The sequence below is a fragment of the Sorex araneus genome, chromosome 6, assembly GCF_027595985.1.
Source record: "Sorex araneus isolate mSorAra2 chromosome 6, mSorAra2.pri, whole genome shotgun sequence".
Taxonomy (NCBI): domain Eukaryota; kingdom Metazoa; phylum Chordata; class Mammalia; order Eulipotyphla; family Soricidae; genus Sorex; species Sorex araneus.
The window spans coordinates 97,661,906-97,686,451 of NC_073307.1; the positions used below are offsets into that span (position 1 = coordinate 97,661,906).

At 62.8% G+C, this 24,546-nt stretch overlaps 1 protein-coding gene across 1 annotated transcript; it reads right to left on the reverse strand.

Moving 5' to 3' along the window:
* Positions 1 to 887: 887 nt before the first annotated feature.
* On the reverse strand, positions 888 to 22,510 carry NFAM1 (NFAT activating protein with ITAM motif 1). The gene is made up of 6 exons (XM_004610734.2): positions 22,163 to 22,510; positions 13,972 to 14,301; positions 12,065 to 12,177; positions 10,220 to 10,318; positions 2,179 to 2,265; positions 888 to 1,114 (listed from the first exon to the last, which is right to left on the reverse strand). The coding sequence occupies exons 1-6, from the start codon at positions 22,215 to 22,217 to the stop codon at positions 1,055 to 1,057; spliced, it is 744 nt and encodes a 247-aa protein (XP_004610791.1). The 5' UTR covers positions 22,218 to 22,510; the 3' UTR covers positions 888 to 1,054.
* Between the last annotated feature and the right edge of the window lie 2,036 nt (positions 22,511 to 24,546).

Below are 24,546 nucleotides of genomic sequence, written 5' to 3' on the forward strand. Positions count from 1 at the left end.
CCGGGGCGAGCTTCTGCAACCCAACGGAACCCAACAGCCCCCGGGGGGACCCCAGGCAGGAGGTGGAGCTGGGCAGGCCTCCCCCGACCCGGGCCTGAGCCAGGCCAGCTGGGTCCAGGGGTGGGCAGACGGGCAGTCAAGGGCTGGAGCAGGCAGGGGTGGGGAGTGGGGTCCTGCTCGGAAGAGTGGCGAGTTATGACCTGCGGTTCCTGCCCCTCACCTGCCCCAGAGTGACCGGATGTGGAACCAGGGAGAGAGAACAGGAGTAAAAGGCGCTTGCTCGCATCTGGCTCACGCCGGCACCATGAAGGGTGTCCTGAGCACAGACAGGAGGAGTGATCCCTGAGCACTGCTAGGAGTGATCCCTGAGCACTGCCAGGAGGAGTGATCCCTGAGCACCACCAGGAGGAGTGATTCCTGAACACTACCAGGAGTGATCCCTGAGCTCAGCCAGGAGGAGTGATCCCTGAGCACCACCAGGAGGAGTGATCCCTGAGCACCACCAGGAGTGATCCCTGAGCACTGCCAGGAGGAGTGATCCCTGAGCACCACCAGGAGGAGTGATCCCTGAGCACCACCAGGAGGAGTGATCCCTGAGCACAGCCAAGAGGAGTGATCCTTGAGTACTGCCAGGAGTAGCCCCCGGGCACAGCCGGGTGCTCCCCCAAAGGAAGGCTCTCCTTCCTCACTGCCCAGACACTGTCCCAGACCCCACCCCTTAGCCCCTGCGCGCCCCCAGCTCTGTCCCTGAGGCCGACACCCCACCCCTGCTCCCACTCCGCATGACCGCTGGGCCCGGCGGGAGAGGAGCACCCGGCACCTGCAGGTCCTGCTTTAATCGCGACACCAGCTCAGGTGTGGCAGGTGTCCCCAGCCAGAACCTCGGGATGGGGAGAGGGACAGACACTCGAGGGGGCTGGGTCCAGGAGGGGCCGGGGTGACCAAGGCAGAAGAGTCTTGGAAGGAAGGGGTGGGGCGCCCCGTCCTCCCTGTGGGTCCCGGCCAAGTCCACACGGAGGCTGCTGGACAGTGGGTCCAGCCCAGACACGCTGTCCTAGAGATTCTCGTAGACCAGGTTCAGATCACTGTCGCTCTGCAGTCTGTGCGCTCTCACCTGCGGGATAGAGAGAAACGGGCATGGGGTGATTTTACAGTGGGTAGGTCCCAGCCTCGCATGAGGGCGACCCGGGCTCAATCCCTGGCACCCCACATGGTCCCCTGAACCCTGCCAGCAGGGATTCCTGAGCACTGCCCAGTGAGAAAGACAGAAGAATGAAAAAAGAAGAGAGGGGGGGAAGGAAGGAAGGAAGGAAGGAAGGAAGGAAGGAAGGAAGGAAGGAAGGAAGGAAGGAAGGAAGGAAGGAAGGAAGGAAGGAAGGAAGGAAGGGAGGGAGGGAGGGAGAGAGGGAGGGAGGGAGAAAGGAAGGGAGGGAGGGAGAAAGGAAGGGAGGGAGGGAGGGAGGGAGGAAAGTAGGGAGGAAAGGAGGGAGGGAGGGAAAAAAGGAGAGAGTGAGGGAGAGGGAGGGAGAGGAGCGAGAGCCCCCGAGACCCCATCCCAGCGGCTGTCAGGGAGCTCGTGACCCTGTTCCGGAGGACCCGAGGGTTCTGGACCATTGAGACGCGCCTCCCCCTGCCCAGCACCCAGAGCCTGGCTCAGGACTGGGGCACACCCGAGACGGCCCAGGTATCCTTGGGGTGAGGGTCCCGAGCTGGGGCGCGAGCTCCGGGCTGCGAAGCCAGTCCGTCCCTCCGCAGGGGTGAGGGGCAGACACTGGCTGGGTCCAGGAGGGGGCCGGGGGCGGCCAAGGCAGAAGAGCCTTGGGTTTGGCAGAAAGGGGTCGGGGAGGAAGGCCGTCTCCTCCTGGAGGCTCTTCCCCGGGACCCTCACGCCTGCCGACCCCCCGGGCTCCCTCCAGAGGTAGCAGGGGTCGGGCTTGGCCATCCTGACAGCCGAGGGCCCTGCCCGGGGGCAGCTAGGACCCCGCAGCTGCTGCCCGACTGGTCAGTGTAGAGGTGGCGCGTCTTGGGTGGGTCTGCATGGACAGGCCCGGGACACTCAGCCAGCGGCTAGTTCCCTGGGGACTGAGCAGGGTCCATGGTGTCTCCCGTTCAACAGCGCACTGACCCCCTGCCCGGCTCTGGCCACCCCGGCTTCCCAGCTCACTGCCTGCCACGTACCTTGGGGAGGAGGTTCTGGGCAGGGCGTGGGCTGCCGGCCTGGTCCTGCAGACTGTCGTAGACCTCAGTGTCCTGGCGCTGGAGGGCCTGCGGAGAGGGGTCCCCACGCCCGTTAGGACTCTTGTCACAGAGCCCTTGTCGAGTCACCCTGCCAAGAGGGACCCCCAGTTCCCCTGCCGAAGGCCCTCTCTCCTGTGTCAGGGGCGCCCCCCACGCAGCCACACTTCCCAGCCCCCCGGGGACACCCCAACCCTCACCGGTGTCAGCTCCGAGTATCCAAGACTCAGAGCTTTGCTTCTGTTTCTGGATTTTGTGCAGTTTTGTTGTCGCATCGGGGATCGAACCCAGGGCCTCACGCCCTGTGCTCTAGCACTGAGCTATACGCATGCCACCCTTCCCCCTGCCGAAGCCAGAGAAGATGGAGTTCGCCGCTCAGCCCTGCCAGATGCCAGACTCCCCTGTGCCTCAGTCCCCACATCCGGAAGCTGGGAATTATCACCCCGGGGGATCTGGAAAGGGACCCCGGGAGGGTGAGCAGCTCAGCAGTCAGGGCGGCCTAGCGCCTCCTGCCCTCTGCCCTGGGTCGGAACCCTCTGCCCGTCCCGCCCAGCACAGTCCCTGGGAGGGGAAGGGGGTACACGCTGGAGCATTGCCCCCCTCAGCCCCCAGCCCCCCACCCTGCCCGCCCCAGGCACTTCTCTTTCCCGCCCGTGCGTGTCGTCGGGATGCGGCTGGTTGCCAAGGAGGCGGTTTCCCTGGTAACAGGCAAGCAGGAGTCTGGGGCGGGTGGGAGATCCAGGTGGTGCTCAGAAGCCCGAGGAGGCAGGGAGGGGGCAGCAGGGCATGAAAACCCGCGTGATAAACCGTTTGGCGCCGAGAGACCCTCCCTGCAAGGGTGTCACACACAGCGGTGGCAAAGGCCCAGCCGAGGGGCCCTGAGTCAGAGAGCGGGGGGGGGGGGGGAGGGGGGGCGGGGGAGCGCCTGGGCCAGCAGCGCCTTCCCAGGGAGGGGCAGGGAGTTTCCGGGGCGCGCTGTGGCCTCTGGGGTCCTGCCCGGAGCAGCACCGTGTCACAGCCCAGAGAGGGGCCGCGGTGACAGTGTGCCCAGCCCTCTCAGCCTGAGCCCAGCTGGGCTCAGCATCAAACCAGGGGCTGGCGCCGGCAGCGAGTGTGGGCCCCATGCCCGGTGCCCGGGACCTGTGGGCCTCTGACCCCACGCAGGTCGCCAGTGTGACCAGGGGGCAAGGAGGTCACGGCTGCTGAGACGCGTTGGTGAGTCCTGACCCCAGGGCCGCATTTGCGCTGTGGGTGAGAAGGGCCGGCCGCGGCCACCCAGAGCCACGGGCCACTGGCCAGGGCCGGGCTGCCCTCAGCATGGCCCGGGGGCAGGGCCAGGCCTGCTGGACTGAGCTGGGCTGGTGGCTATACTGGCCTCGACTGACAATACTGGTCTGAGCTAGTCTGGGCTGGGCTAAACTGGGCTAAACCGGGCTGGGCTGGGTTGGTCTCTGAGCTGGGCTGTCCTGCTCATACCAGGCCAGACTGGCCTGGGACAGGGTTCCAGGGTCCCGTGCAAGCCCTGCTGGTTTCCGTGGGGGACCCAGGCCTGCCACGTCCCTTTCCTGCCGGTGGGACAGACAGACGGTCTTAGTCCGGACAGAAGTCGAACCCTGCCGAAGGGTCTCCTAGACCTCGGGGCCCAGAGCAGAGGTCACTGCTCTGGCTGACCACTTGTGAAACGCTCGCCTGGGGCTCGGGCTCACGCTGTCGGAGCACCCCCACTTCCTGCCTTCCTTCCCGGGGGGCTGGTGGATCAGATCCGAGGGGGCAGAGACAAACAAGGAAAGGCACCGTCTCGAGCCGGGGAAGCGCAGGTCAAAGACGGCATGGAGCCAGGGGACAGCGGGAAAGGCACTTGCTTTGCATGTGGCCGAGCCAGGTTCAATCCCTGGTACTAGATACGGCTCCCTGAGCCCAGTCAGGAGAGATCTCTGAGCACAGAGTGAGGAGCAAGCCCTGAGCACAGAGCTAGGAACAAGCCCTGAGCACAGAGCCGGGAGCGAGCCCTGAGCACAGAGCCGGGAGTGATCCCTGAGCACAGAGCCAGGAGCAAGCCCTGAGCACAGAACCAAGAGTGAGCCCTGAGCACAGAGCCAAGAGTGAGCCCTGAGCACAGAGCCAAGAGTGATCCCCGAGCACAGAGCCAGGAGTGATCCCCGAGCACAGAGCCAGGAGTGATCCCCGAGCACAGAGCCAGGAGCGAGCCCTGAGCACAGAGCCAGAAGCAAGTCCTGAGCACAGAGCCAGGAGCAAGCCCTGAGCACAGAACCAAGAGTGATCCCTGAGCACAGAGCCAGGAGCAAGCCCTGAGCACAGAACCAAGAGTGAGCCCTGAGCACAGAGCCAAGAGTGATCCCCGAGCACAGAGCCGGGAGTGATCCCTGAGCACAGAGCCAGGAGCAAGCCCTGAGCACAGAACCAAGAGTGAGCCCCGAGCACAGAGCCAAGAGTGATCCCCAAGCACAGAGCCGGGAGCGAGCCCTGAGCACAGAGCCAGGAGCGAGCCCTGAGCACAGAGCCAGAAGCAAGTCCTGAGCACAGAGCCAGGAGCAAGTCCTGAGCACAGAGCCAGGAGTGAGCCCTGAGCACAGAGCCAGGAGTGATCCCCGAGCACAGAGCCGGGAGTGATCCCCGAGCACAGAGCCAGGAGCGAGCCCTGAGCACAGAGCCAGGAGCAAGTCCTGAGCACAGAGCCAGGAGTGAGCCCTGAGCACAGAGCCAGGAGTCAGCCCTGAGCATAGAGCCAGGAGCAAGTCCTGAACACAGAGCCGGGAGCCAGCCCTGAGCACAGAGCCGGGAGCGAGCCCTGAGCACAGAGCCAGGAGTGATCCCTGAGCACAGAGCCAGGAGCGATCCCTGAGCACAGAGCCAGGAGCAAGCCCTGAGCACAGAACCAAGAGTGAGCCCTGAGCACAGAGCCAAGAGTGATCCCCGAGCACAGAGCCGGGAGTGATCCCTGAGCACAGAGCCAGGAGCAAGCCCTGAGCACAGAACCAAGAGCGAGCCCTGAGCACAGAGCCGGGAGTGATCCCCGAGCACAGAGCCAGGAGCGAGCCCTGAGCACAGAGCCAGGAGCAAGTCCTGAGCACAGAGCCAGGAGTGAGCCCTGAGCACAGAGCCAGGAGTCAGCCCTGAGCATAGAGCCAGGAGCAAGTCCTGAACACAGAGCCAGGAGCAAGCCCTGAGCACAGAGCCAGGAGCGAAACCTGAGCACAGAGCCAGGAGTCAGCCCTGAGCACAGAGCCAGGAGCAAGCCCTGGGCACAGAGCCAAGAGTGAGCCTCAAGCATAGAGTCAGGAGTGATCCCTAAGCACAGAGCCGGGAGTCAGCCCTGAGGACTGCTGTGTGTGGCCCAGCAACCTCCCTGGCCACCAGGAAGGACAGGAACGGGAGGATGGAGCTGTTGCGGGAGCTGAGCAGAGACTGCGGAGGCCGGGGCAGGGGACGTCGGGGTTCCCAAGGCAGCAGTGAGGCCTCCGCATGCCCAGCAGGTGCGAAGGGGGCAGTTCCCGGGGCGGGGCGGGGGCCGTCTCCTGGCCTGGAGGCTGAACGTGATCACTCCGGGAGGGGGAGGGGAGGCAGAGAACATTCCGGGCCAGAGGTCAGCACCGGGAAGTTGAGGCACCGCGGGCTCCTGGGCCAGAAACAGAGCGGGAGACTCGGGCCACTGTGTGGACAGTCCCCGCAGCCACAGACAGCGTGTCTCGGCGGGAGAGTGGGGGGCGGTCAGGGGCCGCTGACTCTCGCAAGCACAGGAAAGCCCAGAGCTGACCGCTGGGGCTGGCCTGAAGAGTTGGGGGAGGGGAGCAGACCCCAAAGGGGCAGGTGTGCAGAACCGGGCACTTCCGTGGCTGGGACTCATGACAACAGGACCAGAGGCCCCCAGGGACACAGGAGAGGAACGTACGGGGGCCGGAGCCATAGTCCAGCGGGGAGGTCACTCGCCTTGCACATGGCCGGCCTGGGTTCCATCCCTGGTACCCCATATGGTCCCCCGGAGCCCCGCCAGTAACAAGCCCTGAGCACTGTCAGGTGTGACCCCAAAACATAAACACAAGAGGGGGAGCATTTGTAAACTACTGTGATATCAGATGGCAGACCCAGAGGTGGCACAGCTGGTGAGGCGCTTGCCTGGCATGCCCTGGCTGGACCCCCTCCACCCCGAGCACCACCAGAGTCAGCACCTTGAGAACAGCACCCAGAACTCCCCCTCCGCCAAAAAACTAAAAAGTATGCAGATAGGGGGCCGGAGCGATAGCACAGCGGGGAGGGCGTTTGCCTTGCACGCAGCCGACCCGGGTTCGATCCCCGGCATCCCATATGGTCCCCAAAGCACTGCCAGGAGTAATTCTTGAGTGCAAAGCCAGGAGTAACCCCTGAGCATTGCTGGGTGTGACCCAAAAAGCAAAAAAATTAAAAAAATAAAAAAAATAAAAAGTATGCAGATAATATGAGCAATAGCCCAGTGGGTAGGGCGTTTGCCTTGCACACAGCCGACCTGGGTTCGATTCCTCCGTCCCTCTTGGAGAGCTCGGCAAGCTACCGAGAGAATCCCACCCGCATGGCAGAGCCTGGCAAGCTCCCTGTGACATATTGGATATGCAAAAAACAGTAACAAGTCTCACAATGGAGACGTTACTGGTGCCCGCTCGAGTAAATCGATGAACAACGGGACGACATTGCTACAGTGCTATGCAGACAAAACAAAAATGAGTTGACCTCGTTCCAGCTCTGTCACACTGGAGGTGTCAGATCAAGGGATGAAGCGGGGGACACGGAAATGGGAGGTATGAAGAGGGAAAGGAAGAAACAAAATTTTTTTTTTTTGCTTTTTGGGTCACACCCTGCGATGCACAGGGGTTCCTCCTGGCTCTACACTCAGGAATGACTCCTGGCGGTGCTCAGGGGACCCTATGGGATGCTGGGAATTGAACCTGGGTCAGCTGCGTGCAAGGCAAACACCTCCCCGCTGTGCTATCACTCCAGCCCCCAAGAAACGGAACTTCTACAACAGTCAATGTGGCTGGGCTCATAAGCATGCAAAGGAATTGCCAGAAAAACTATCAGAAATTGAGGGGGGACCTCCCTGTACTTCCGGAAGCCTTGGCAGTCACGTCCACACCTCGAAGCTGCCTCCCAGTTAAAAAAAAAAAAAAACTACTCCAGCCTGACCTTCCCAATAAAAAATGCTGAACAGCCTAAACAAACATGATGGCCTCTTAGCACCTGTACTGCAAACCGAAATGCACAAAGGGAGAGAGAGAAAGAGGAAAAGTGCCTGCCATAGAGGCCGGCTGGGGCTTGGGGGAGGGGCTGGGGGGTGGTGGGAGGGAAACGGGGGACATTGGTGATGGGAAATGTATACGGGTGGAGGGAAGGGTGTTGGATTATCGTGTGGCTGAGACCCAATCATGAGCAGCTTTGTAATGGTCTATCTCACAGATATTTAAATTAAAAATTAAAAAAAAAAAAAGAACTGGGGCTGGAGCGATAGCACAGCGGGTAGGGCATTTGCCTTGCACGCGGCTGACCTGGGTTCAAATCCCAGCATCCCATAGGGTCCCCTGTGCACCACCAGGAGTAATTCCTGAGTGCAGAGCCAGGAGTAACCCCTGTGCATCGCCGGGTGTGACCCAAAAAGAAAAAAAAAAAAGAAAAAAGAACTGAGGAGGCGGGTGGAGGGATTGAGGCTATCCCCAGCTGTATTCAAGAGTCACCCCCCCCCCCCGTCATAGCACAGCGGGGAGGACATTTGCCTTGCACATGGCCGACCCGGGTTCGATTCCCAGCATCCCATAGGGTCCCCTGAGCACCAACAGGGGCAATTCCTGAGTGCAGAGCCAGGAGTAACCCCTGAGCATTGCTGGGTGTGATCCAAAAAGCAATAAACAAACAAATAAATAAATAAATAAATAAATAAGAGTCACCCCAGGAGAGCCAGGGCCCACTTGGTGCCTGAGGTGACCAGGCGCAGGCTGCGCTCTCCCAGGAATGAGTGGGTCCAGCGGGATGCCCACGTAAAGCCCACAGAGAAACTTCCGTCTGTTTCTCCAGACCAGCGACGGACCTTTAGAAAACAACCTGAGGACTGGAAGCCAGAGCCCCGGGAGGACTGAGGAGACAGTGTGTGGCCATGTGTGGTCGCCCGATGGCACCCGAGTGCGGGCGGCAGGGAGGGGGCGAGGCCGTCTCTGCAGCTACTGACTTGCATCTGCACGCGCAGGGGTGCAGCTGCAGGGCCAGGCCCCTCTCCCTGGCACCCCACAGCCCTCGGGGTGCTCGTGCCGCTCCTCACACCCCAGAGAAACCTGCCAGCAGCCCGTGAGCAAGATAAGCAAGACGGCGGCTCCCCGCCAGCAACAGGCAAAGGCGTAGGAGACGCGGAGGTGGAGGGGAAAGAGAGAAAATCACCAGTTTCGTCAGAGGGACTTGAGGGCACGCCCTAGCTGTGCTCAGGGCTTGCTCCTGGCTCTGAGCCCAAGGGTCACCCTCGCAGGGCTCAGGGGCCGCGTGGGATGCTGGGGCCATGTGCAAGGCGAGCGGCTTAGCCCGTCTTATCTCTCCAGCCACGGACTCCAGCTTTAGAAATACGGCGTGTGCAGACATGCGGGGTCTGTTGCTAATATTTTTCCTGGCACAGATAGAGTTGGAATGATGGTTAGCATCTTTCTTTCTTTCTTTTTTCTATATATATGCAGAGGGAGAGAGAAAGAGAGATCTCAGATACTCGTGATGGGGAGGGGAGAGAGGAAGGGATGTACAGAGGGATGGAGGGATGGAGGGAAGGAGGGATGGAGGGATGGAGGGATGGAGGGAAGGAGGGATGGAGGGATGGAGGGAAGGAGGGATGGAGGGAAGGAGAGATGGAGGGATGGAGGGAAGGAGGGACAGGGATGGAGGGAAGGAGGAATAGAGGGATGGAGGGACGGAGGAATGGAGGGATGGAGGGAAGGAAGGATGGAGGGATGAAGAGGAGGGATGGAGGGATGGAGGAATGAGGGATGGAAGGAAGGAGGGATGGAGGGATGGAAGGATGGAGGTACAGAGTGAAGGAGGGATGGAGGGACAGAGGGAAGGAGGGATGGAGGGACGGAGTGATGGAAGGATGGAGGAACAGGGATGGAGGGATAGAGGGAAGGAGGGATGGAGGGACAGGGATGGAGGGACAGGGATGGAGGGACAGGGATGGAGGGACAGGGATGGAGGGACAGGGATGGAGGGACAGGGATGGAGGGATGGAGGGATGGTGGGATGGAGGGAAGGAGGGATGGAGGGATGGAGGGAAGGAGGGATGGAGGGAAAGAGGGATGGAGAGACAGGGATGAGGAGGGATTTTTTTCAGGCAGCTGATGCCAGGATCCCTCTAGAGCTTGGCCTGGTACATCACTGGAGTGAAGGGAGATGCCAGGGCTGTGCCCAGCAAATACTCCCGGGGCAGCAGTCAGATGACTGGCGCTAGCCAGGGGAGCAGTCGCGTGCCATGTGCTCGCCGAGCAGGCGCAGGGCCGAGACCTTCGTCCTGAGACTTCAGGTCATCTTGTGCCCGGGAGAAGGCTCAAGGGCTGGCACCCGTGTCTGCCCCAGGTTTGATCCCAGCACTCCCCGTCCTCTGCGTTCCCCCAGGGTGACGGGGGGGGGGGCAGCACTTCTAGGGGGAGCACTGCTGGGCCTGGGGGCCCATGAGCCCTGCTTTGAAAGCCCCAGGACCCCCGGAGGCCCACCTCTGCGTGGCCTCAGGGTATAAAGCCGGGTCTGTGCGGTGGCGGGGGGGGGGGGGTTGGAAGCGGCACCCAGGGGTGATTTCTGGGGTGCCCTTGTCCTGCTGAGGCCCCTCTGGCAGATTGCTTTGCACGTGGGAGCTGGTGACCGGGCCCCGCCTGCCCCCACAGAACCCCCCCAGGTGGCAGTTCTGTTCCCACTTCAGAGCCTCTCGGGGGGCTGGGAAGGGGCTGCAGCTGAACGAGGGGTCCCCAGGACTCACCGTGTAGATAGACTCGGCCGGGGGCTGCTTGGAACTGCTGGCGGGGTGGGAGTCCGGGCACTTCCGGGCGGGGGGTTTCTTCGGACCCTTCACCTGCTTCTGGGGGGCACAGAGGCAGGGATGTGGGGCGCCATGCCCCCCTGCCCGCACTGCACAGGGACCCCATCCCCAGCCACCGCCCCCACACTCAGGGGCGCACGGCCCCCAGTGCCCCAAACCTGGGGGGCAGGAAGACTCAGGGGAGACCCGCCCACAGCTGGGGGACTGGACACACGGACACACGCTCCTCCGACAACCCCCCCCACACACACACAGAGGCCGCGGCAAAGCCGGGGGAGGGTCTCGGGGCAGCCCTCAACCCGCACCTGGCCCTGACCCGGGGACAGTGACGAGCTCAGTGACCCAAGCTCAGGGTGCGCCTGGAGTTTCAGCCGCCCAGAGAGACCCGAGTGGGCCTGAGTGCGGGGTGAGGCGGGGCAGGACCCAGGACCATAGAGCACTGTGGGAGGAGGGAGACCCGGCTTCGGGGACTCAGGAGGCGGGGCCGGGGTCCTGAGACGGGGCCGGGTCCTGAGGCTCGCTGAGGGGCCAGTGGCCCTCCCGAGCGCCCCCATCCCCCCACTGCCGCAGTGGAGCCAGGGGCCCTCACCTCGGGGCAGATAATCAGAACCCTGGCTGCCCGCCCGCCCGCTCGCTGGGGATCAGCTTGGAGAGAGGCTTCCTCTCGGCCCAGGCACCCGGGGCGCCCCCATGGAGCCACGGGGGTCCAGGGGTGGTCACGGGGGCCACAGCACTAAACGCCCCTCTGGACGAGGGGCTTGGGGGGGGAACGAAGCTGGGATGCGTCAGATCCTGCGTGGATCAGCCCTGGGGTACCCTGTCCTGGAGGAGGTGCCCGCCCGTGCCCTGGTGTGGGGTGCAGGGAGGATGAAGAGGGGTCGGCCGGGTCGGGGTCGGGGTGCCTCTCCCCGGAAGCCTGAGTGAGCCCCTGCCTCCCGCCAGGCCCCTCCCCTGCTTCTTTGCAGCTCTGGGGTCACCAGGTTCCCAGCCTGCTCTCCCCACCCCGCCCCTGTGAGCCTCCCCTCCTCCACACTGCAGAGCCTCACCCCGCAGACCCTCCCCCACCCCAGAGCACCCGCTCTTCCCCCCAGGGCCCCCTTCTTCCGGAGGAGAACGCCTGCCTCTCCTGTGGTGTGCCCGAGCCAGGTTTGATCCCTGGCATCCTCCCCCCGCCCCCGAGCACCTCCAGGAGTAATTCCTGAGAGCAGGGCCAGGAGTGACCCCTGAGCACAGCCTGGTGTGACCCTGAAAGCAAAAGCAAAACCAGAAAACCAAATCCAGACAAAAGGAAAAAAGCAGGCAGCAAGCTCAGAGCGATGGGCCAGCAGGGAGGGCCCTGCCCTGCGTGACGGGTGACCAGGCTCGGGCCCGGCACCCCGTGTAATCGGTCCCCTGAGCCCACAGGAGCCATCCCAGAGTGCAGAGCCAGGAGTAACTAAGCCCTGAGCACTGCTGGGTGTGGGCCCCCACCCCAGTTTGTTTTTCTATTTTTAAATATACCCAGCAAGTCCCTCTCCTCCGTTTCCTCTTAAACCAGCCATCCCTCCCGCCCCCGCCTGCACACGCCCACACGCCCACCGCGGCCCCGACACATCCACTGCGGCCCTCACATGCCCACAGCAGCTCGCCGGGCTTGCTGGGGGGCTGGTGGCACCGCCTCACTTCCCAGACTTGCTCAGAGGGGCGGAGCCTCAGAGGGGCGTGTCGTGGGCGGGGCCTCTGAGGGTCGGGGCCTCCGAGGGGCGGGGCCTGCAACAGGTCCTGGGGCGGGCTGGCACACCTTACCTTCCTCCAGAAAAGCGCGGCTGTGCCCAGGACACTCAGGAGCATCAGGATGCCAAGGAAGCAAAAGAGCAGGAGCTTCTGGGGGTAGTGCAGGGGCTCTTGGTACCCCAAATCTAGCAGAAGGACAGGGAAGCAAAGTGGTTAGTCAGCTGAGAGAGGTTGGGGCACACCCCACCCCAGACCCCCAATCTCAGTGTCCTCCTGGCCCCAGGCCCACTTACAACTCTCCTCCCCAGGCAAGCCCTCGACCTCTGTGGCTCAGGGGCCCTTCCCTCGCCAGCTAAGCCCGCCTCCGTGGGCCTCCAGGACCCTCACTCAGGGGCAGGCCCCAGCTCCCCTGAGGCCCCGGCTTCCGGTGAGGGGTTTCAGCGAGACGGCCCCTGCAGAGGTCAAGCGGGCAGGCTGGGGGCAGAGGCCAGGTGGGGCTGGCCTGCAGGTCCTGAAGAGCAGAACCCGCCTTGCCCCGGCCTCCGCTCTGTCGTTCCACCCTCTGCCCGTTCACTTCTGCACACACTCGGGGCTGGAGCGATAGCACAGCAGGGAGGGCGTTTGCCTTGCATGCGGCCGACCTAGGTTTGATTCCCAGCATCCCATATGGTCCCCTGAGCACCGCCAGGAGTAATTCCTGAGTGCAGAGCCAGGAGTAACCCCTGTGCATCGCCGGGTGTGACCCAAAAAGAAAAAAAAAACACTTCTGCACAAACCCACCTATCCGTCTGTCCATCCACCACCCACCCACCGTCCATCCGCCCACCCACTCACCCATCTGTCCACCCCTCTCTCCTTCCCTCCCCTCTGTCCATCCGCTTACCCACTCCCTCCGCCCATCTGTCTGTCCATCCATCATTTCCCACCCTCCTTCCTTTGGCTGGCAAAGCCCTGCAGTGTGCCAACCAGGTGCCAGGATACAGTTTGTCTTGTGTCCCAGAACACACGCCATGACCAGCGTCCATGAGGGGGCTCAGCCACCCCCCACCAAAAGCCTCGGACAGACTGGCCAGATCCCCGGCCCCATGTATGTGCCCTGAGCCCCTCACTCCTCCCAGCCCCACCCCTCCAGAGAAACCCGCGGAGGCAGGTGCACAAGGCTTGGCCACCTGGCGTCACTTCCTGGCAAGCGGCTGATCTGGGATCCAAACCCGGCCCGGGGGGTTCTGGGGCTCAGCTACTCCTGGTGGGGGTCAGAATCAGCTCAGAGAACAGGGCTCGTTGGGTGGGTTTATTGGTGGGGCCAGGGGCGGAGATCTGCATCTCGTGCATGCAGGTATGTGCTTTCCTGCTGAGCCCCTCCTGGCGAGGCTGAACTTTGCTTAAACGCTGGGGTGTCCTCACCCCTCGGAGTAGGTGTCGGAAACTAGGGTTCTTTTATTTTTATTTATTTTTATTTTTGGGTCACACCCGGCAATGCACAGGGTCCATTCCTGGCTCTGCACTCAGGAATCACCCCTGACGGTGTTCGGGGGACCATATGGGATGCTGGGAATCGAACCCGGGTCGGCCGCATGCAAGACAAATGCCCTCCCCACTGTGCTATCGCTCCAGCCCCAGAAACTAGGGTTCTGTCCTCAGAAAGAGCTCGGTGCTCTCGGCAAATGGGCCTCCCTCCAGCCGCTGGGGACCGACCCAGAGCCCTGGCTGCCTCAAGTCTGTTCTTTTTTTTTTTTTTTTTTGCTTTTTGGATCACACTTGGCAATGCACAGGGGTTCCTCCTGGCTCTGCACTCAGGAATGACTCCTGGTGGTGCTCATTGCTCGGGGACCCTATGGGATGCTGGGAATCGAACCCGGGTTGGCCGTGTGCAAGGCAAACGCCCTCCCCGCCGTGCTATCACTCTAGCCACCCCCCCTCTGTTCTGATGGGCGTGGCGGCCCTTCCTCTGCCACAGGGGCCCCCGGAGGACGCCTCACCTCGGACTAGGATGAAGGTCCCGTTGCCCGTGGCCGACTTCGAGCCCCAGAGCACGGAGCAGTAGTAGGTGCCGGTGGCTGCGGCGCTGGGCAGCGAGGGGGTGACCGAGCAGGTCAGTGTGGCCGTCTGGTTCACAGTGCCCGAGCTGGGCTTGCAGTTGGTGTCCTGCGTGGAGCTGCGCCGGCCCCGCACGTCCCTGTAATAGTAGCTGACTTGGAAGTTCTGGAACGGCGGCGTGTACTTGTAGGAGATGCTGCAGACGAAGGTCACCGCTCTGTCGGCCAGAGACACCATAATCGGGGCCCCGGTGTGGGTCACCGATAGCCCTCCTGCGAGGAAGGCAAAGGGGACAGGTGTAGCTCCGGTCCTCCCAGCTGCCCGCTCGCTGAGCGCACCCAGCACCCAGCACCCTGCAGTGCTCAGGGCTGACTCCTGGCTCTGCGCTTGGGGCTGCAGAAGTGCCCGGATGCAAACCCTGGTCAGCCACAGAGGAGGCACGCGCCGTGCGGCTCTCTGCGCTCTCCCTCCGGCCCTGGGCACTGTTCCCCAGGAAGTGACCGCGGGTCAGAGTGGCCTCCAGTGACCCATCTCTTGCCACATCTGGAAGAGACAGAGACGGTGCCCCCTGGCCAGCCCCATGCCCCCAGCCCCTCCTCCCCAAAGTCCCTGAAACCACCGATGGTCGAAGCCCAGGTCTGAGACTCTGGAGCCCCGCTGGCCAGTGAGAGAGAGAGCTAGAGGCAGGGAGCAAAACTGAGAATCCTCCCTGGCCACGTGCAGACATGGACGGGGCTATGCGGGGGGCAGCGTCCGTGGGGTGAGGTCAGAACAGAACACCCCGGGTCACTGTTCATCACTCCACAGGCTCCCACCCGCTGTGCTATAACTCCAGCCCTTCTTCTCTCTCTCTCTCTCTCTCTCTCTCTTTCTTTCTTTCTCTCTCTCTCTCTTTCTTTCTTTCTTTCTCTCTCTCTTTCTTTCTCTCTCTCTCTCTTTCTTTCTTTCTTTCTTCTCTCTCTTTCCTTTTTTTTTTTTTGCTTTTTGGGTCACACCCAGCGATGCTCAGGGGTTACTCCTGGCTTTGCACTCAGAAATTACTCCTGGCAGTGCTTGGGGGACCATATGGGATGCCGGGGATCGAACCTGGGTCAGCCGCGTGCAAGGCAAACGCCCTACCCACTGGACTATCGCTCCGGCCCTCTTTCTTTCTTTCCTTCCTTTCTTTCTTTCTTTCTTTCTTTCTTTCTTTCTTTCTTTCTTTCTTTCTTTCTTTCTTTCTTTCTTTCTTTCTTTCTTTCTTTCTTTCTTTCTTTCTTTCTTTCTTTCTTCCTTCCTTTCTTTCTTTCTTTCTTTCTTTCCTTCTTTCTTTCTTTCTTTCTTTCTTTCTCTCTTTCTTTCCTTCCTTCCTTCCTTCCTTCCTTCCTTTCTTTCTTTCTTTCTTTCTTTCTTTCTTTCTTTCTTTCTTTCTTTCTTTCTTTCTTTCTTTCTTTCTCTCTCTCTTTCTCTCTTTCTTTCTTTCTTTCTTTCTCTCTTTCTCTCTTTCTTTCTTTTCCTTTTTGGGTTACACCCACTGGTGCTCAGGGGTTACTCCTGGCTCTGCACTCAGGAATTACCCCTGTCAGTCCTCAGGGGACCATATGGGATGCTGAGATTCGAACCTGGGATGGCCTCCTCAGGCAAATGTCCTCCCCACTGTGCTATCGCTCCAGACCCCAGGGGCCCTTTCGAAGGTGATCCTGACCCTCCTCCCTCCTCCCGGCCACTCCAGCTAGGAAACCGGTTTGAAGATCCCCAAACAGGCAATAGAGCTGGACTGGATCCCTCCCCACCCCCCACCCCCCCCACACCCCTTCCTCCCACCCTCCCACTGCTGGGTGTGGCCCCAAAACAGACAAAGAAGAAGAAAGTCCCCAGTGCAGTGAGCCTCTGGGAGGCTGGTGAGATTCAGGGGGGCGTGTGTGTGTGTGTGGGGGGGGGTGCCGGGGATATGAGCAGTGCCCTGACCCTCGGCCTGCCCCCCTCCCGCCCCAGCCCCCGCTGACAGTTCTGAATGGAGCCCCCTCCCCGGGCAGTGAGCAGCAGGAACACGCAGGCCGGGTTGTTAATGGGGAGAAGATGGAGCTTCTGAGGCGCTCGTGGGAGCTGCAAGATTTATTCTGTCAGAGGAAGTGAGGGGGGGCGGCTGCGGGCCCAGCGCCGGGCTTGGCAGGCGGCCAGGCTCCCGCCTGCTCCCTCAGCCGAGCGCCAGGGCCGGGACAAGGCCGGGGCAGCGACGTGCCCGCCTGCTCATGCCCCCGAGCAGCTCCCCCTGCCTCCCAGCGCAGGGCGGGGGGACCTACTGACTGGCCCCTGGGCCCCAGGCGGGCAGGATGAAGTGGGATGAACATCGCTCACCCCCACTGCCCCCCCATCCTTCTCACCCTGGAACCAGCCCATCTCCCTCCACGCCCAGCCAGCTCCGCTCCGAGACAATGTGAGGTGCTCAGGGCTGACTCCGGACTCTGTGCTCAGGGAGCACTCCTGGCAGGGCTCCGGGGACCGTCCGGGTGCCAGGCCAGAGCTCTCCCATACCAGGGCTCCAGGTCTTGGTTTGAGGTTTCATTTATTGGCTGTTTATTGGCTGTCAGGGAAGTTGGGGCCGTGGCCTGCAGTGCTCAGGGGCCACTCCTGGCTCTGTGCTCAGGAGCAGCCTCTGGCAGTGCCCAGGGGGTCATCTGCAGCGCCAGAAGGCTGAATCCAAGGTGGCAGCCGGTGTGGCCTCCCTTCCTGCACCGCCCGGCCTGCTGCAGCGGCAGCTGGGCTGCGTGCCGGGCTCAGTTCCCCTCGGAATCCCCGAGTGGCCAGGGCAACCAAGGGCAGCACCTGTGCCCTCCCCCTCCCGGGTCAGACTTTGAGCCCCACCAGTGCCCAGGAAGGCGCTCCTCGGGGCCTGGCCAGGCCAGGGGGGACACCTGCACGCTGCCAGCAGACGGAAGCCCCGCCCAGCAGACGGAGGCCCCGCCCAGCGCTGTCTGGGCACGCACCAGCACCTGCCTCTCCCGCAGCCTGCCCGCTGGACCGGGCAGCAGAGAGCTCTTGCTCTGGGCACTTTGGGCTCCTGGGTGGCAGGTGAGGGGTTGACGGTCATGAAAATCGGGGTGCCCTCAGCTCCCTAGAATGGAGACCCACAGATCACCCAGGGCGTTGCGGCCTGCCGGAGCCCGAGGAGGGAGCCCCCACCCCCCAATGCAGTCGCACAGCTGAGGCTTCAGGGCGCCACTAAGAGTGTCAGCAGAAGAGCAGGGGAGTTGTACAAGGCACAGGCACCCTGGTGGGCACGTGCCCGGCTGCTCAGGGAGTCAGAGAGCTCCTGTGAGCAGAGCAAGACCCTGTTGCCACCATCAGATTAGTTCCCCCTTCCCGCCACCATCAGACTAGCTCCCCCTGCTACCACCGTCAGATTAGGTCCCCACTACTGCCACCATCAGATTAGCTCACCCCTGCCAGCACCATCAGACTAGCTCTCCCCTGCTGCCACCATCAGACCAGCTCCCCCTGCTACCACCATCAGATTAGCTCCCCCCTGCTGCCACCATCAGATTAGCTCCCCCTGCTACCACCATCAGATTAGCTCCCCACTACTGCCACCATCAGATTAGCTCCCCCCTGCCACCACCATCAAACTAGCTGTCCCTGTCAGTCCCACAGGTCCCCATTACAGAGGCCTCCATGTAGGAGGGGACATTCCCACAGCAGCTCCATACCCACCATTTCATCTCACCTCCAGATCCCAGCCCTGTGTGGCCCAGACATGCCCTAAGCTCGCGGAAAAGGGCTGGTTGGCGGGCTTTTTGAGGGAAACCCCTCTCCCTGTGGGAAGGCAAGTTACTCAGACCTGGGCACTTTCTGCCTCCCAGGAAGGGCCTTGGGGGCCTGGAGCAGTAGAACAGCGGGGAGGGCAATTATCCTGCACACAGCCAACCTAGAGTTGATCCCATATGATCCCCTGAGCCCCATCAGCAGTGCTCCATGAGGATAGAACCAGGAGTCAGCCCTGAGCACAGAGGCAGGAGCAAGTCCTGAGCACAGAGCCAGGAGTCAGCCCTGAGCACAGAGCCAGGAGTCAGCCCTGAGCACAGAGCCAGGAGCAAGCCCTGAGCACAGAGCCAGGAGCAAGCCCTGAGCACAGAGCCAGGAGTGACCCTGAGCACAGAGCCAGGAGTGACCCTGAGCACAGAGCTAGGAGTCAGCCCTGAGCTCCGCTGAGTGTGGCCCCCAGACCAGAAATTCTTTTCAGAAAATAGAGGGGCTGTTAATAATGGAGCTGAAGGGCTGGGGGGAGCTGGGGAGGGGCAGGTGCCCCCAGGGAACCCCGTCACACTGAGGCATGTACCCACCCCAAGGGGCCAGCAAAGAGGCCTGCATGGGTGGGGGTGTGAGGGAGGTCGGGGGTCACTACGGAACCCAGGCCTAGAACGTGACCCCTGCTGGACAGGGCCCCAATTTGCTCCTCAAACATTGATCCTCCAGCCCCGTCCTATGCCCCTTCAGGGGGAAGATTCTAGAAACCAAGGAAGGGTCCAGCCGGAGGGGGCTGGCTGCTCCCGCCGGCCTCCCAGCCCTGAACATTTGGGGTGGGGTGGGGCGGCCACAGGAAGGGGGGCCAGGGGTGGGGCACCCGCCCCTGTTGTGGGGGCGAAAGGCTGGATTTGGGGCCGAGGAAGTGCGGGGTTGGGGGTGACGGCCCAGGTTTCCAGGGGGGACGGGACGGACAGGAAAGACAGCAGTGCTTTGCCCTCTGCCAGGGTCCCACCCCGGCCACCGCCCCAAACCCACAGTGTCTGCCGCCAGCGCGGGGTCCCCCCTGTCGGGAGCCTGCACCCCTCACTTCCGTCCCGGCGGGACTCAGCTTTCCTGCTCCCCAAAGATCCCGATTCCCTAGCACACCCCCCTGGCACCATGACCCCCAGCTCCACACTGGGCTCACCGGCCCCGTCCCTGTGGCTGATGTCTGGCTCGGGAAGTCGGGCCTAGCCCCTGACCATGGGCAGCTCCTCCCCTGGCCTCTCGGGGGCTGCGAGCACCTGCCTTGCCAGCATGAGGCCATGGGTTTGACCCCTGGTGCCGCCCACGTGCCTCCCCCAAGCTCTGTTGTCTGGGACCCCCAAGACCCAGATCAAGGGTGGGCACTGCCCCTGCCCCCTGCGAGCACTGCAGCCAGGGAGTGTGTGAGCCCCACCAGCACCACGAGGGGGAACCGAGGGGGATATAAAAGCAAGGGCGCTAAAGAAAGCTGGGGGGACCAGAGAGACCACCCCTCGGTAGCCAACCCCAGGAGCAGCCCCTGGGCACCCCCGGAATAAAACTCAAAATTATGATTTATAAGCGAGTTGTGCTTTCCTCTCTGCGTTACGGTTCACCATTTTATTTTCTCTCTCTCTCTTTTTTCTTTTTCTGGTTTTGCGGCTACAGCGGCAGTGCTCAGAGCTTGCTCCTGGCTCTGCTCTCCAGAACCACACCTGGTGGTCCTTGGGTGACCCTACGGGGTGCAGGGGGTCAAGCCAAGCACCCCATCCGCTGTACTGTAGCCCCGGCCCTTCAGCGTTTTATTTATTTATTTTGCTTCATGGGTCACACCCAGCAATGCTCAGGGGTTGTTCCTGGCTCTGCACTCAAGAATTACTCCTGGTGGGCTACAGTGATAGCACAGCGGGGAGGGCGTTTGCCTTGCATGCGGCCGACCTGGGTTCGATTCCCAGCATCCCCTAGGGTCCCCTGAGCACCACCAAGACTAATTCCTGAGTGCATGAGCCAGGAGTAACCCCTGTGCATGGTTGGATGTGACCCTCCAAAAAAAAAAAAATGAAAAAATCACTCCTGCTGGTGCTCGGGGAACCCTATGGGATGCCCGGGATCGAACCCGGGTCAGCCGCGTGCAAGGCAAACGCCCTCCCCGCTGTGCTGTTGCTCCGGCTCCCAGTATTTTCTTTTTAATTCAAATGTGTTCTATTTTGGTTTGGGGGCCACAAGTGGTAGTGCTCAGGGATCGAATGCCATGCTGGGACTCAAACCACGGTCACGGCCATGGTACCTGCCCGTCCAGCGCCTGCCCTTTGTCCTCTCTCCAGCCCAGCTTGTGTCTTTGGGCCCTGAGGAGCTGGGGCTCGGCCTCAGGAGTTTTACGGGTTACACAGGAGCTCTGTCACTGAAGCTGGTCCGGGTCCTTGAGCATGAGGGCCCCATGGGGTTGCCCCCCCGCCACCCCCAGCTACTGCCCAGCCCCTGCTGTCTCTCTCCCCCCTCCAGCGAGGGTGGCCCCTGCATCGGCAGGAAAAACGCTTTCTGGGAATTGTTCCTAAAAGACCTAGACAGGGGCTGGAGCGATAGCACAGCAGGGAGGGCGTTTGCCTTGCACACAGCCGACCCGGGTTCGATTCCCAGCATCCCATAAGGTCCCCTGAGCATCACCAGGGGTAATTCCTGAGTGCAGAGCCAGGAGTAACCCCTGTGCATAGCCGGGTGTGACCCAAAATGCAAAAAAAAAAGGAGACCTAGACAGACAGAGGCCCAGAAGGCGGGAAAGACCCAAGTCACAGAAGTTTGGGGCCACTAAGGATGCACGGCCCCCACCCCACCTACCTAGTCCAGAAAACAGGAAGAGAAGAAACCCTGTCCCCTCCCGTCTCTCCAGGCCAGCACAGTGGGCCGTAGTGGGTCAGTGGCTGGAACTGGTCCTCCTCGAGGGGTATTTGAGGAATAAATCCCACCCCGAGTGCCGGAGAGGCCAGCAAGAGGACAGGGGTGGAGATGCAAAGGCCCAGCCAGGTGAAGGAACCATCTTGAGGTCACACAGCAATCTGGAGACACACACAAACTGCAGCCCGTGGCGTCTGGGCCCAAAGCCCGTGGCCGTGACTCAGGAGGGCTGCACTTGTGCTCAGCCGAGGACCCCGAGGACCAGCTGCCCAGCCGGACCCCACCAGGCCCTCGGCACCGGCCCGAGTCTCTCGGCCTCGCCAGGGGCCTGGGAGGAGCAGCGGCAGCCTCAAACCCTCCTCGTCACTGCTGGGCTCCAGGCTCCAGGGGCCTCCCCGGAGAGGCTGTGGGACTTTCTGGGACTTTCTCTGCTTGCGAAATGGCCAGAGGGGAGTTTCTCTTTTTCTGGAGTTTGCTGCAATACTGGGGGAGTGGGCGGGGCCTTGGCCTTTGCCGGAGGGGGCGGGGGGGGGGGCGGTTACAAAAGTTCTCGCCACAACTACACAACGACACCCCACAAAGGCCTGGGCCGCACGATCCCCCTGAGAGCTCACGGGAACTGGGTCGAAACTGTGGGAAGGCTCCTTCCCGCGGCCTCGGCACCCGCCCCCTCTGGGGAAGTGAGCCGGGAGGGGGGGGGTCTGAGAGGCGCTAAGGTCCCCCCCGCCCCACCCAGGGCGCCTCCACACCCCCAGGGAACAGACTATCTCCAGGAGGGGCCCGGAGCAAAAACACAGCGGGGAGGGGGTTTGCCTGGCACGCGGCCGACCCGCCTTAGGTCCCCGGCATCCCCTAGGGTCCCCCAGCACTGCCAGGAGTGATTCCTGAGTGCAGGGCCAGGAGGAACCCCTGAGCATCGCCGGGTGTGACCCAAAAAGAACAAAACAAACAAACAAACACTTCAGGGAGCCGGGATAGCACTGTTCACCCCGCATGCAGCCCACCCGGCTTCTTACCCGGCACCCCATAGGGTCCCCTGCCAGGAGTGGCCCCTGAGCATCGCCGGGTGTGGTCCCCAAAATAACAAACTTCAGGGGACAGGCCCTTCGGGGGACAGAGGCCTCGAGGCCCAGCGCGTGGCCTGGGCCTGGGTTGGACCCCCACTGTCCTCCCCCGAAGCCCTCCGACAGTTTAAGGGGGTCACACCCATCGGTGCTCAGGGCAGGCCCTGGGGTGACCGGGCTGAGGAGACAGTCCCTGTGTCCTGGAGGACGCGGCTGTCCGTCCCGGTGGCAATCCCGAGCTGGCCACAGGCCCGCTCACGGGAGCACCGGGCAGGGTGGGGCCCTTCAGGAGCACCTTGGTGAGGCGACATCAGCCCCGCATCATCTCCCGGGTCCCCCCCAAAGCTCCTGGGACGCTGCCACACCCCCCTCGCACATACCCCTGTACCCACCCCCCCACCACACACACACACACAGGCCATGAAGCCAACCGCACCCGAGCAGCCCCTACCTGCCAGCTGCAGGGTCCCGGGGAGCAGCAGCAGGGCCAGGATGGGGGGGCCCATGGGGGCAGCTGCTTCCTCTAGGAGCCGCGGCGGGCAGGGAGCGTCCGTCCGAGCCGCCGGCCCGTCCTTAGGCTCCTCCCGGCACCCCGACTTTCTGCTCCAGATGGGGGAACTGCCGTGGCCAGGGGCGGTGCCAGGGCGGTGCCAGAGGAGCAGGTGAAAACTCGGGTGCTGGCACCGGGAGGGGCTGGTGGGCGCAGTGACCCAGAGGGACCAGGGGGGCCCCCCTACCCCCAGGGCTTCACTCGATTTTCTCGCCCAGGCCGACTCGAGTGATCGGGAGCCCGGGGGAGGTGACAGTCACGCGGGGCACCTACTGCCTGGAGCTCCCAGAGAGGCCCGACCCCTAGGGCCCCCCCTGCGACCTCCGAACCCCCATAGGCCCCTGAGTCCCCCTGCAGAGCCCCCCGAGCCCCCAGCCTCCCTCGCTCCTCCCTGCACTTCCCCTTCCCCAGAAAAACACACTTGCTTCCCCTTCCTGTCCCAGCCCTGCCGTCCTTCCCTAAGCCCTGTCCCCAGCCTGTCCCAAGCCTGTCCCCATCAGACAGGAGCCCAGCCCTGCTGGGAGGGGGCCCCAGCTGCATGTCAGGCCAGTGCTGGGGAAATTCCTGAAGACGCCACCCCCAGCCGGCCGTGCTCCCCCATCCCCCCTGCACACACACACACACACACACACACACACACACACACACACACTCCGTCCTCTCCCCCCCCCAAATGTCACCCTCCCCGTTTTGCAAAGGAGAAAACCCGCGGAGGCCAAGCCCAAGACAGACCTGGGCAGGGCAGGGGCGCGGGGCGCGGAGCCTTCCTCTCCCCAGGGCGGGACAAGCCACTTTCAGCCCTTTGCCTCCCCCCTCTGCTGCTCTGCACTTGAACAAGCAAAGCCAGACCCCCCCCACCCCTGGGGAGCAGCGCCTGGAGAGGAAGACGGATGGGGGGGCCCCCCGGCGGCTCTGACTGCGGATCCATCACGGTGATGCATGACCGCGCGTGTCACCGAGAGACGCAGATAATCTGCCTCACGCTGGCTCCACGCCTGGGAGGGGAAGTCGTCTTGCCTGTGCCATGGTGACAGGTGGCACGTTAATGCCTTCTGTGCCGAGGGAACCCCAGAAAGGCACGGCCCGCGGCGGCCCCGGCTCTTCAGGACAGCCGCCCGCCGGGGCCCCCGAGCCCCGGGCCCCCGATGTTCCCCGCTGGGGCCTGGCCCTGAGTCCCCCCCAGCCGCCGTGCCCGCACTGCGTGGGCACAGCCCGTACCCGGATAAGGGGGGCCGGGAGCCAAGGGCTGTGCAGCCAGGCTGGCCGGGAACGTGGGCGCCAACGTCGAGCTTGACACTGGCATGTCCCCGATGCCAAGACAAGAGACGGGACCGGCGTGGGGAGAAGGGCCCCAGGTTAGCACTGAGTCTCCTGGGGTGCCCAAAGTCAACCTCCTGGGGGGCCTCAGGACAGGGTGCTCGGTAAACGAGTGGGGCGAGACGGTGGCGGGAGGGGGGGCGCTTGCCGTGCATATGGCCACCCGGGTTCGAACCCTGGCACCCCCTAGGGTCCTCTGAGCACCCCTGAGGTGGCCCGGAAATGCCAGGCGCCCTTTTGCAAAGCCCAACGCTTTGGGGAGTCTCATTTTCAACCAGACGTCGTGCAGCTCCAGCTGGGGGTCCCCGAGCCCCAAGGGCTGCAGGAGACGCAGACGCTGGTGGCGCCCCAGGGGCAGCCTCGAGGCTCACGGCCCCCCCAGCTGGATGCTCCATGGAATAAGCAGACGCAGAGCCCGAGACAGCATAAATCACAGCCCCACCTGCTGTCCGGCTGTCCAGGCCACGTGTCCATCCTGGCAGGTTCGCGGCTGCCTGGTCCCCTCCGGACACAGGCAGATGGACACAGGAGGGACTTCACTGTCCACCTGAGGGCCCAGGGCAGACCAAGGCCACTGGGAATGGTCAGTGAGTGCTGGACGCCCACCATGGACCTTCTCCAGGTGGGACCACCCAGACACAGGGATGTGATGGTGGACCCCACCTTAGGGGACCCCGCTGAGGAGCGTGTCCAATGGAAGGAACTACGAGGCCGCCCCCGCCTCCAGCTGCCCTGGAAGACAGAGGAAAAGATAAGAGGCCTGAAGGGCACCCAAGAGGACTTCCTGGAGGAGGTGGCTGTTCTGCAGGAGAGGAGATGGGTAGCACGGAGGTCTCTGCGGTCCTGTGGGGCCCGGACACTGGGACCACTATTTCCAGCTTAGGGCCACGAACACTGATTAAGGGCTCAAGGCCACACTCCAGGGGACCCTAGACAGGCCTTTTGGGGGGGGCTGTGAGGGAGAGGGC

Excerpts from the sequence above, each read along its gene's own strand:
- NFAM1 (XM_004610734.2), bottom strand. The coding sequence starts at position 22,217 with ATGGGCCCCCCCATCCTGGCCCTGCTGCTGCTCCCCGGGACCCTGCAG. Across the intron at positions 14,302-22,162 it reads CGGGACCCTGCAGCTGGCAG|GAGGGCTATCGGTGACCCAC; the intron begins GTAGGGGCTGCT and ends CCTTCCTCGCAG. Across the intron at positions 1,115-2,178 it reads CCCAGAACCTCCTCCCCAAG|GTGAGAGCGCACAGACTGCA; the intron begins GTACGTGGCAGG and ends TCTATCCCGCAG.